The sequence below is a fragment of the Kogia breviceps genome, chromosome 8, assembly GCF_026419965.1.
Source record: "Kogia breviceps isolate mKogBre1 chromosome 8, mKogBre1 haplotype 1, whole genome shotgun sequence".
Lineage (NCBI taxonomy): Eukaryota > Metazoa > Chordata > Mammalia > Artiodactyla > Physeteridae > Kogia > Kogia breviceps.
The window spans coordinates 27,338,750-27,352,195 of record NC_081317.1 but is presented as its reverse complement, the minus strand read 5'-3'; the positions used below and the strand labels follow the sequence as shown (position 1 = coordinate 27,352,195).

At 36.5% G+C, this 13,446-nt stretch overlaps 1 protein-coding gene across 1 annotated transcript in view; it reads left to right on the top strand.

The window, feature by feature from the left end:
- Window positions 1-12,844, top strand: part of SLC44A1 (solute carrier family 44 member 1) — a 199,997-nt gene extending 187,153 nt beyond the window's left edge. The window contains exon 16 of the mRNA XM_059072104.2: window positions 12,619-12,844. Coding sequence (XP_058928087.1) covers window positions 12,619-12,633 — 15 coding nt within the window. The 3' untranslated portion in view covers window positions 12,634-12,844. The remainder of the gene's footprint in view (window positions 1-12,618) is intronic.
- The last annotated feature ends 602 nt before the right edge of the window (window positions 12,845-13,446 follow it).

Sequence of the window (13,446 nt, the reverse complement as noted above, 5' to 3'; positions counted from 1 at the left end):
ACCACTGCGCCACCAGGGAAGCCCTATATTTCTTTTTCTTGTTTATTTGTTTAATGCCAGTTTCCCCCTCATCAAATTGTAAACACCACGCTCATAATGTGTATATCAGAAGTTAGCACTGCATAGTACATCTATGCAATTAAGTAATCTATCAATAGATAATGGAATACTATTTAGTCAACAAAAATAATGTTTTCTATGGATATTACTGGCATAGAAAATTGCACATGATAGAATTTTAAATGAAAAAAAGGTCATATAGTAATATAATCCCGTTTTTGTTTTTATAAATGTGAATGTATGCTAATGTACGTTTACATATATATGTGTGTGTGTGTTTAAAAACTCTGCAAGGTGTAACAGTGGTTATCTGGGTTGGAAAATTGTGTCTGTAGTTTATTTTCTTAATTTTGCTTAACTTTTAAAATACTGATTGTGTATTACCTTCATAAGAACATATTTTAATTTTTATAAATAAATAAATACCTCATATCTACCTGTAAAGAAACTATCGCAGTAAACTGACGTTTTACCTGGAAGCAGTCTAGATGTCCAGCATTAAGGGAATGTTGAAGCACTGTATGGCATGTCTGTTCAACAAAATGCTAGGCAGCCATTAAAAATCATTGTGATGAATGTCACAGCATGGAAAATCCTAATTATATAATATTAACTTAGAAATGAGTAGAAAATGGGATGAAATAATAGAAATAATTTTTAAGTGATGTCATTGCTTTCAAGTGACAAAATTCTGATTTTTTGTTTGTTCGCCAAATGTCCTAGAACATCACTTTCTACAGTTAACTTTCTTACTTTTAAAGGAAGTATGTGCTTGAACAATTTATGTATGATCTCACCTTGTTACATGTTATTTTCACAAGAATATTTGTGAGAATATTTGTGAATATTTAAGAATATTTGTGTAATTTAGTCTTTCTATACCAACTATGTAAAAAAAAAAAAAAAAAAAGACTCAAATCTCCTCGGATATGTAATGCATTACTAATTCCACAAGGTGGCAATGTCATATTATTAAGCAGCTTTAGAGAATTTGCTCGGGTTATGTCGTGCATTGCATTATTCCTAACATTTTTCCTCATGTTTGATCTTGATTTACATTGACATTTACATTCCTTTAAGGTCCCAGGATTGTAATATCTTTTATGTTTTTTTATTTTTTTTTTTATTTTTTTTTTTGCGGTACGCGGGCCTCTCACCGCCGTGGCCTCTCATGTTGCGGAGCACAGGCTCCGGACGCGCAGGCTCAGTGGCCACGGCTCACGGGCCCAGCCGCTCCGCGGCATGTGGGATCTTCCCGGACCGGGGCACGAACCCGTGTCCCCTGCATCGGCAGGCGGACTCTCAACCACTGCACCGCCAGGGAAGCCCATGTTTTTTTATTTTTAAATTAGAAATTAAATAACTTCCTTGGCCGGGAAAAAATTCCTCTGCCTTCACTACTACTTTGCTTCCTAAATCTTTTCCATTTTAAAAAATAACAATCAAATAATAACAACTGCTGTTTCCTGAAAGTCTTTTTATGAGTGACGCATCGTGTTGGGTCTTTATATACATTTCCCCATTTATTCTTTTTTTTAAAACATCTTTATTGGAGTATAATTGCTTTACAATGGTGTGTTAGTTTCTGCTGTATAACAAAGTGAATCAATTATACATATACATATGTCCCCATATCTCCTGCCTCTTGCGTCTCCCACCCATCCTCCCTATCTCACCCCTCTAGGTGGTCACAGTGCACCGAGGTGATCTCTCTGTGCTATGCGGCTGCTTCCCACTAGCTGTCTATTTTATATTTGGTAGTGTATATATGTCCATGCCACTCTCTCACTTCATCCAAGCTTACCCTTCGCCTTCCCCATGTCCTCAAGTCCATTCTCTACATCTGCGTCTTTATTCCTGTCCTGTCCCTAGGTTCTTCAGAACCTTTTTATTTTTTTGATTCCATATATATGTGTTAGCATATGGTATTTGTTTTTCTCTTTCTGACTTACTTCACTCTGTATGACAGACTCTAGCTCCATCCACCTCACTACAAATAACTCAATTTTGTTTCTTTTTATGAGTAATATTCCATTGTATATATGTGCCACATCTTCTTTATCCATTCATCTCTCAATGGACTCTTAGGTTGCTTCCATGTCCTGGCTATTTGTAAATAGAGCTGCAATGAACATTGTGGTACATGACTCTTTTTGAATTATGGTTTTCTCAGGGTATATGCCCAGTAGTGGGATTGCTGGGTCATATGGTAGTTCTATTTTTATTTTTTTAAGGAACCTCTTTACTGTTCTCCACAGTGGCTGTATCAATTTACATTCCCACCAAAAGTGCAAGAGGGTTCCCTTTTCTCCACATCCTCTCCAACATTTATTGTTTATAGATAGTTTGATGATGGCCATTCTGACTGGTGTGAGGTGATACCTCATTGTAGTTTTGATTTGCATTTCTCTACTTATTAGTGAAGTTGAGCATTCTTTCATATCTTTGTGGCAATCTGTATATCTTCTTTGGAGAAATCTCTGTTTAGGTCTTCTGCCCATTTTTGGATTGAGCTGTTTGTTTTTTTGATATTGAGCTGCATGACCTGCTTGTATATTTTGGAGATTAATCCTTTGTCAGTCGCTTCATTTGCAAATATTTTCTCCCATTCTAAGGGTTGTCTTTTCATCTTGTTTATGGTTTCCTTTGCTGTGCAAAAGCTTTGAAGTTTCATTAGGTCCCATTTATTTATTTTTGTTTTTATTTCCATTTCTCTAGGAGGTGGGTCAAAAGAGGATCTAGCTGTGATTTATTTCAGAGTGTTCTGCCTATGTTTTCCTCTAAGAGTTTGATAGTATCTGGCCTTATATTTAGGTCTTCAATCCAGTTTGAGTTTATTTTTGTGTATGGTGTTAGGGACTGTTCTAATTTCATTCTTTTACGTGTGGCTGTCCAGTTTTCCCAGCACCACTTAATGAAGAGGCTGTCTTTTCTCCATTGTAAATTCTTGCCTCCTTTATCAAAAATAAGGTGACCATATGTGCGTGGGTTTATCTCTGGGCTTTCTATCTTGTTCCACTGATCTATATTTCTTTTTTTTGTTCCAGTGCCATAGTGTCTTGATTACTGTAGCTTTGTAGCATGATCCGAAGTCTGGGAGCCTGATTCCTCCAGCTCCATTTTTCTTTCTCAAGATTGCTTTGGCTATTCGGGGTCTTTTGTGTTTCCATACAAATTGTGAAATTTTTTGTTCTAGTTCTGTGAAAAATGCCATTGGTAGTTTGATAGGGATTGCACTGAATCTCTGGATTGCTTTGGGTAGTACAGGCATTTTCACAATGTTGATTCTTCCGATCCAAGAACATGGTATAAAACTCCATCTGTTTGTATCGTCTTTAATTTCTTTCATCAGTTTCTTATAATTTTCTGCATATAGGTCTTTTGTCTCCTTAGGTAGGTTTATTCCTAGGTATTTTATTCTTTTTGTTGCAATGGTAAATGGGAGTGTTTCCTTAATTTCTCTTTCAGATTTTTCATCACTAGTGTATAGGAATGTCAGAGATTTCTGTGCATTAATTTTGTATACTGGTACTTTACCAAATTAATTGGTTAACTCTAGTAGTTTTCTGGTAGTATCTTTAGGATTCTTTATGTATAGTATCATGTCATCTGCAAACAGTGACAGCTTTACTTCTTCTTTTCCAATTTGGATTCCTTTCTTTTCTGATTACTGTGGCTAAAACTTCCAAAACTATGTTGAATTATAGTGGTGAGAGTGGACAACCTTGTCTTGTTCCTGATCTTAGTGGAAATGGTTTCAGTTTTTCACCATTGAGAACAATGTTGGCTGTGAGTTTGTCATATATGGCCTTTTTTATGTGGAGGTAAGTTCCCTCTATGCCTACTTTCTGCAGGATTATTATCATAATTGGGTGTTGAATTGTGTAGAAAGCTTTTCCTGAATCTATTGAGATGATCATATGGCTTTTCTCCTTCAGTTTGTTAATATGGTATATCACATTAATTGATTTGCATATAATGAAGAATCCTTGCATTCCTGGGATAAACCCCACTTGAACATGGTGTATGATCTTTTAATGTGCTGTTGGATTCTGTTTGCTAGTATTTTGTTGAGGATTTTTGCATCTATATTCATCATTGATATTGGTCTCTAATTTTCTTTTTTTGCAGTATCTTTGTCTGATTTGGTATCAGGATGATGGTGGCCTCATAGAATGAGTTTGGGAGTGTTCCTTCCTCTGCAACTTTTTGGAAGAGTTTGAGAAGGATAGGTGTTAGCTCTCCTCTAAATGTTTGATAGAATTCACTGTGAAGCCATCTGGTCCTGGACTTCTGTTTGCTGGAAATTTTAAATCATTTTTCTGTATAATACGTTTTATCCTTTGACATAAAATCACTTACCAACTGTTTACTATCTGCCAAAAAGGCCTCTGCAATTTTAATTAGAAGACTATTAGGTATATAAATTAATTTGGAGAAAATAATTTTTTAAATAATTCTTCCCATGCAGAACTTTGATTTTATCTCATTTTTGTTTAAATCTTCTTTCGTGTCTCTTTATGTGTCTGTGTTTGTGTGCTTTAACTACAGTTCTTATCATGTGGGGCTAAATAATTTCTTACTTAAGTTTTTTTATAGTTCTTTTCTCTTTTTTTATTGAGATATAATTTACATATCATAAAATTTTCCAATTTAGTGTACTGTTCGTGGTTTTTAGCATAGTCACAAAGTTGTGCAACAATGACTATGATCTAACTCCAGAGCATTTTCCTCATCCCCAAAAGAAACCCCATACCTTTTAGCAGTCAATACCTCTTCCCCTTACTCAGCACCAGGCAACCACCAATCTACTTTTTTTTCTCTATGGATTTGCCTGTTCTGGATATTTCATGTAAATGGAATCATACAATATGTAGACTCTTTTGTCTCACTTCTTTCACTTAGCATAATGTTTTAGAGGTTTAACCAAGTTGTAGCATATACCAGCACTTGACTCCTTTTTATGACTGAATAATATTCCATTGTATAATATACCACGTATTGTTTATTCATTCATCAGTTGATGGATATTTAGGTTGTTCTCACCTTTTAACTATTATGAATAATGCTGCTATGAACATTTGTGTACGAGTTTTTGTGTGGATATACGTTTTCAATTATCTTAAGTATATACCTTGGAATGGAATTGCTAGGTCATGTGGTAACTGTGTTTAACTTTTTGAGGAACTGCCAAACCATATTACACAGCAGCTGCACCATTTTACTTTCCCAGCAGCTATGTACGAAAGTTCCAATTTCTCCATCTTTGCCAATATGTGTTATTTTCTATCTTTTTGATTGTAGCCATCCTAGTGGGTGTGAAGTGGTATCTCATTTTGATTTTGCTTTGCATTTTCCTAATGACTAATGATTTTAAGCACCTTTCCATATATTTATTGGCCATTTGTATATCTTCTTAAGAGAAATGTCTATTCAGGTGCTTTGCCCATTTTTTAATTGGATAGTTTGTCTTTTTGTTGTTGAGCATAAAATTTCTTTCCATACTATGGATACCAGATCCTTACCAGATATCTGATTTGCAAATATTTTCTCCCACTCTGTGGGTTGTTTTCTTCTCTTTCTTATAGTGTCCTTTAAAGCATAAAAGTGTTTAATTTTGATGAAGTCCAATTATGTATTTTTTCTTTGGTTGCTTGTTCTTTTCTTGTCATATATAAGAAACTATTACCTAGGTTGTAAAGATTTAGTCTTTCTTTTTCTTCTGAGAATTTTATAGTTTTAGCTTATATATTTAGATCTTTCATCTATTTTTAGTTAATTTTGTGCATGGTGTAGGGTATGTGTTCAACTTTCTTCATTTGTATGTGGGTATCCAGTTGTCCCTTTACTCTTTGTTGAAAGATGATTCTTTCCCCATGAAATGGTCTTGGCATTCTTATCAAGGCCAAAATTAATTGACTATGGATGTATGGGTTTACTGCTGGACTTGCAGATCTATTCCATTGGAATGTATGTCTTTGCTGAGTTTTTGATGAATACCGGAGTGAAATGAGTACATTTTGTTCTCTAACAAGTACCTGGAATATAGTTGAACGCTGGCCCATGCTTCTTACCTGTTGCCTGGCATGGGTAAGAGACTGACATCTCCTCTAAGAATAAGGGTCATAAGAGGGACACACACCTGAAAAGATGGTGGAACTCTAGTGTGCTTAGAGACAAATGGACAAATTTGGCCCAAATTCCAGCCCATATAGTGTGGTTAAAAGAATTTGAAGCCTTGTCAGTTTTAGGCAAATATAATTTCATACACTCATCTCAGCATCCTCAAATTCATCTGGTAAATATTTGTTGAGCCCCTCCTCTGTACCATGCACGATAAGCAGCTTTGATTTGAGGCCTTTTATTTCTGGCCTACCTCCAACATAAACTATTTGCAAAGTTACCAAAAACAGTACGTTGACTGTATGAGATTATCTTCTTTTGGTCAAAAACAGTTGAATGGTGGCTCTAGTTTGTGAACAGTTGATTATAGCCCTTCTCTTTGTCAATAATTAGCTAGTAGGCCAACTGCAGTATCGGTTCAGGCCACTCCTTATTAAAGGTAATAAAATCTTATCATTTGTGTATAATAAAATGCTTGTCTTTCTGTTCCACTTTGTTGAAGATGGGGGCACAGGAATATTCAGGATTGCATAAAACATCCAAAATGATATCAGATTATTAACAAGTGATGTATAAAGAAAAGGGCAGAGACAATGATTCCCTGGGCCTGGAACTTTGTCCATCTGTCTTTAGAGATCAAAGTTTTGCTGCAGTATGGTCTGCTAGAACAACCAAAGACTGATCCCTCTCTTCCTCTTTGCTGTTGCCAGAGATCCTGTAGTAGCATAACGTAGTTTGTGTCTGGTAATGTTTAATCTTGATGACAGCTGGAAGAAGAATCATCATCCCGAACCCTGGAGCAAAGATGGTTTTCTGCTCAGCATAAGTTTTATTACAGTACATTAAAGTGAACTCAGAAAGACGGACCAGACTTTTAAATGAAATCATTCCTTTTTAAGTTGTTTAAAATTGAGCCTTCCATTGGACATTATAAAAATCAAAAACTTCTGTTTGTTAAAAGACAGCATTAAAAGAGAGAAAAGGTAAACCACAGACTGGAAAAATATTTGCAAAACACACTTAAAAATGGACTCACCTAAAATGTATAAAGAACTTCTGCAAATCAGTAAGATAAAGACAGTTGACCCAAATGGGTAAAAGACTTGAATAGGCACATCACAAAAGAGGATAGTCTAATGTCCAACGAGCATATAAAATGACACTTAACATCTTTAGTTATTGGGGACATGCAAATTAAAACCACAATGATATATGACTACCCACCCACCAGAATGGCTAAAATTCCAGGTGTTGATGTTGACTAGGTTGTGGAGCAATTGGAACTCTCATACACTGCTTGTGGGAAAATAAATCAGTACAAGCACACTGGAAACTTGTTTGGCTGTATGATTAAAGCTAAAAATAAATATATGTCCTAAGATCTGGCAAGTCCACTCCTGGTTATGTACCCGACAGAAATGCATGCACATGTGCACCAAAAGACGAGTTCAGTGATGTTCATGGAAGGATTATTTGTAAGAGCCTCAAACTGGAAACACCTGAAGTTTCCACAACAGTTGAATGGATTAATAAATTGTGGTATATTCATATGATGGCAAACTGCACAGAAATGAAAAATAATGAACTACAGCTAACTTGAAACGGTATGAATAAATCTCACAGATATAATGTTGAGCAGAAAGCTAGACACAAAAGAATACACACAGTGTGATTTAATGGTTAAATCAAGATTAAGAACAGGCAAAACTAATCTATGGTAAAAGATATTAGAATAGTGGTTACTTTAGGGAGTGCTTTGACTGGAAGGGGTCATGAGGGAGTCTTCTTGGGTGCTGGAAATAGTCTATATGTCAATCTAGATGGTGTTACATGGATACATACATGTGTAAAAATTCATTAGTCATGTAAGATTTGTGCACTTTATTGTATTTAAGTTATAATTAAATTTTTAACGGTATGCTAAAAAAATTATTTTTTCCAGACACCATCCTCTATTCTGTGAAGTCAGGCCCCTTTTCATCCCCAGCAGACAATTAGGGGGGAATCTCTGAAGAGGGTAAAACAGGACGTAGGTTGGCATCAGAAGCAGGGAGCCATAGTAAAATTAGGGGGTTAAGTGGAAGTCTACATACTGAAAGTAGAGGACCTGAGGCCTCCTTCCCCCCTGAGCTCCCAGAAATCTAGCAACTAGGCCTTCACCAACCAAGCATAAGATTGGAAGATTATTCTCTGGGGAATCTGACTAGGCCAAGGGAAAATACCTAAAGATGTTGACACCCATAGTTCTCCAACTAAATGGCCCAGCGAGATGACCCTGTAGTAGAGCTCTTCTATTCCAAAATCTACCCACAAATAAAAAGCTTCCAATTAGTTTTTAGTGCCCCATTCTTTTTTTTCGTTTTTTAAATTGAAGTATAGTCGATTTACAATGTTGTGTTAGTTTCTGTTGTACAGCAAGGTGATTCAGTTATATATATATTGTATATTCTTTTTCAGATTCTTTTCCATTATAGATTATTACAAGATATTGAATATAGTTAGTGCCCCATTCTTAAATAAGAATTACCAGACCCCTGAGGCAAGTCTCTACCATGAAAGACAGAGACCAAAACAAAGAGAAAACAACAACAACAAAATGACTTGTAGGAAACAGACTGTAAGATGCAACAACACTTTTTAAAAAAATTACTAAATTAAGATACATAATAGAGAAGATTGTATTCATTAAAAAGTTTGGTTATTTAAAAGAGGAAGATTCAGGGAAAAGAGGTTGGGGGAGGAACAGAGGGTGGGAGAGAGGGAGAGAAAGAGAGAAGGGAAGGGGAGAAATATTATACATAGAAAAAGGATCAAGAATCAGAACAACATGGCTTTCTCAAGAGAGCACTGAGAGCTAAAAGAAAATGAAAAGACAATCTCAAAATTCAGAGGGAAAATGATTTCTACTGTAGAACTCTATAATCTATACAAACTATGAAATAAATGTGAGGGTAGAATAAAGACATTTCAAATACACAAGGGATTTACATGGAATCATACCAATCACCATCAAAGAAAACTGATCACTCAATGTTTTCTACGTAAAAAAGAGAAAATAATCATAATAAACTGTTTATTTCATGGAGGTAGAGTGAGAAAAATTAACAAGTCAAAAGAAGGCATGATGAAATTGGAAAAATAATAATAATATATGAGTAAAAATTTGAAACCATTTGAATTTACTTTTTATTCAACAAATATGTACTGAGTGTCTACTTTTTGCCAGCATTGTTTTAAACGCTGAGGGTACAGATGTGACGAAAACAGAAGTCTTTGCCCTCATAGAGCACATTAGGGAAATGTTTAAATAATAATTATACAACTGCTTAATGAAATGTTATGTAACCATTGAAAAATTACATGAATACCAGAAACACAGGAAATGTGTATAAAATAATGCAAGGTGAAAGGAACACATGCTGTGGACAAAGACAAAAGGGAAGTCATAAACCTGAAAACAGGTAAGTGAGGATGGCAGAATTACAAATTAATTTTTCTTTTTTCAAAATTCCCTTTAATTTTATATTGGGTTTTTTAACAGACAAGGGAAACATCAAAAGAGTTTTTAAATAAAAGTGATAAAAATCCTATGTTGCCTATTTAAAATTCTATGCCAAGTATTTCATTTGGAAAGCATTGTTGTTACTTTTCAAATATTTTTGTTATCTGAAATCTTTATAGCTATTAGACCTTAGCAGGATGCTAAAGGATATTGTACTTAAATTCAGGTTCCATTTAAGAAATTTTTCTAGGAAGTGGTATTATCTCTCTTCCTTAAGAGAGAGAATGGGAAATTACCCACTCCTGATGGGAAAAACATGGCCACTTGGGTAAATGTTATCATGAACTTTTTATTTCTACTCCAGCTATGCAGAGAAAGATGAGGGTGTTGGAAAGAATGCAGATCCAGTGTCAAATCGGTGGCTAGAAAGCGCCATTAAACATTGTCTGTTAATTAGCTCCATGAGCTAATGAGCTCTGTGAGTGGGGTAGGTAGACTCCCTATAACTGAATGAGAGAAGTCTCTGCCTGTTTAAGGGCAGTTGATACCATAGTTTTCCATACAGGACACTAATATTCCTGGCCCATGTGGGAATAGTACAGTGGTGATGTTTCTGAGGTACTTTCCACAGGTGGTAGTGAAAGCCCATTTTACCACCATGTGTTTTACCACCATGTCAAACAAGAGATTTCAGGAATCTCCATTTGAGTTACTGTGTAGAGAATTCCCTTATATCGTATATGAAGCAAAGCTTTCTTGGACCAGCTAATTAGATGTAGTCTTGGACATGAAATCTGGGAAGACTGTTCTGGGTTCCCAAGGGATCTGACACAAAGAAAACTCAGGATAAACATTCTAATCAGGCCTGGGGATGAGTTAGATGCTGTGAGTTTTTTCATGTTCAAGGGTAGTAGGAAAGATATTGCAGCTAAGTGTCATATAAAATCTTATTCAGTTAGACTATACACTTTGTTTACATTTGGCTTTTAAAATAACATTCTAAAATTTAAAAATAGGAGGAAAGCTAACTGTAATGTGGTCTCCTGGATGGAATCATGGAATAGAAAAGGACATTAGGGGAAATTAATGACATACGAATAAAGTATGGAGTTTAGTTAATAACTATGTACCAGTGTGGCTTCATTAATTGTGACAAATGTACCATAGTGATGTAAGATGTTAAAAATAGGGGAAACTGGGTGTGGAGAATATGGAAACTCTTTATCTTTGCAACTTTTCTGTAAACCTAAATCTATTCTAAAATTTAAGTTTATTTAAATTAAAAAATATATAGGAGGAAAGAACTATTATCTCAATCTCAGACAAATCACAATTTTGGCATAAGCCTAGTGTTCAGGCCACATGACTAAAACTGAGCATCAACCACTATCGGGTATCAGTTGAATCCCAGGTTCTGTTATTTTCAGCGACAGGGAAAAACGTTGAAACTGCAAATCAAAATACATAAAAATCAGAAAATATGAAACTGGTAAGACAGCAAAGTTTAGATTTGCGTTGTGGAAAATAGGAAGCCATTGTAATTTCCTGAGTGAGGAGGTGATGTAGTGAGAGTGACAGTTGAGGGATTTATTCTGTGAGCAGTTTGCAAAATGGGTTGAAGTTGGGGAGAAGTTGAGGCAGGGGATCAGCAAAGAGGCGACAACTGGTATGGAAAACAAATCTTAAGACTAAAGCCCTAAAATGGAGCTTATGGCAAAGGTTTCAAGCAATGTTATTCTTAGGGCCACATACAATCTGTTTTAGGCACCTGGGGACAAGCAGAGCCTACTGTGGAGACAGCTGTATCAGCCGATCTTAGTTTGCCTGGTTCCATTAGATACTTGAGTCATAGAACTACTTTCCTTGTCCCAGGTCCAGGCTCTCCTGGTGTCTTGTCAAGACTGTACCTTGTCACCTCTGCTTGTCCTATAGCGGCCCAGTGCTTGTTTGATAGTCAAACTTGAGTCAATGCTTCTTTTTATTTTTAACCCATCCTAATGGGTTTTTTAAAACTTATCTGGAAATGATTTCAAACTTACAGAAAAGCTGCAAGAATGAGAATGGTACACTGAACACCATAGACTCTTGTTACACCTATTGTTAAACATTTCTCCCTCTCTCTCTCTCTCTGTCTCTCTCTCTCTATATATATATACATATATATATATGTATGCACATCTAATATTTTTTAACTACTTGAGAACAATTTGCATACAGCATGGCCCTTTAGTCCTAACTACTTCATTGTATATTTCCTAAGAATTAGGATATTCTGTTCCTTGAATTGAACTGAACTACGGGAACACCCATCATCCTGGTCTGACCTCTCCCACCGCTGAATCATGGGAGTGAAAAATCCACAGTTTTATTTGAATTTGGGGTTTGGGTCTTTGTACCACAGAATCAGATTTTTCAGCTTAGTTTTGAATTTGATTCATTATGTGTTTGACTCAGTTGCTCAGCTATTCTGAAAACATCTTTGTGAGTGAGTAATACTGATACCAAATAATGACAAACACTAACCTAGTATTCATTACAAAGTGTCAGGCACTGTTCTAAGCACTGTCTACTTAGTAATGCGTTTAATCCTCACAAAAACCTTAAAGGAACTTACCGTGATTATCTTCATTTTATAATGGGGAAATGTAGGCATAGAAGTTGAATAACTTGCCCAGAAATGAACAACTGATAAGGGGGCAAAATCAGGATGAACCCAGGCTCTCAGATCTCAGATCTCTCTCTTGCCTGTTAACCTAAGTGTGTGTGTGTGTGTGTGTGTGTGTGTGTGTGTGTGTGTGTGTTTAGCCTTCTTACATTTCACAGTGTCTTCTCTAAAGATGATCCCACACTATTTCTTGTTATTGATTGCTTCTCATTGTGTCGTGTTCCCCTAGGAGAGATGCATTCATTTTCTTGTTGTGTTTATTTTTCAGCTGAGGGGAAGGTGACTGGTCCCATGAGCCCGGAAGAATGAACTCAGAGGAGGCTGTTTACACGAGGCTCTCCCGCTCACCAGCTGTTGAGAGTCTGTGGATGAAGAGCAGGATCTTATTACTTCAATGGAAGCCTGGGACCATGTTCCCAACCACCAACCCACCAAGAGGATTTGGTACAGTGGGGGTGCCTAATAAATGATTCATCAGAAGCAGTTGATACAAATGTAGTGTTGCCTTCTTATCTAGCCTTGCGTGTGTTTAATGATCTCACTGCCTCTCACTCCAGTGCCGGTACTGACCTGAAGGCTGGATCCACAGTGGAATTCTCTTGGTGCAGGCTGGGTCTGTCCTGTTTGACAGCTATTTATAGAGCCAGTGTGGGTTAGTAACTATTTCTTGAGTGCCAGTTCCATGCCAATTGTTAGGCAAGGTGCTTTACAAATATTTAATCCTCACAAAAACCCTGTGAGGTTGAACCTATTACCTCCATTTTGCCCATGAGCAAATGGAGGCTCAGAGAGGTTGTGCGCTGTGTATAAGGTCACACAGTTGGCAGAGGCAGGGCTCAGATTGAGATGAAATCCGAAGCCCCTCCACTTTAACACGCTGCTTTGCCCATCACTGCTCCAGAGATCGCTAGCCCACCGTATCATCACTGGCATCCCTCTTATCAATAGAGGTGGGGATGGCAGTGTATGTGATGGGGAGTGTCTGAAAGGGAGGATCAGGGAGCTTTAGAGGCACTGAAAAATCACAGAATTACTCTCTAAGAAAAATAACTCAATGATCTTTTAGATCAGAAGTTGATAAACTGTGGCCTATGAG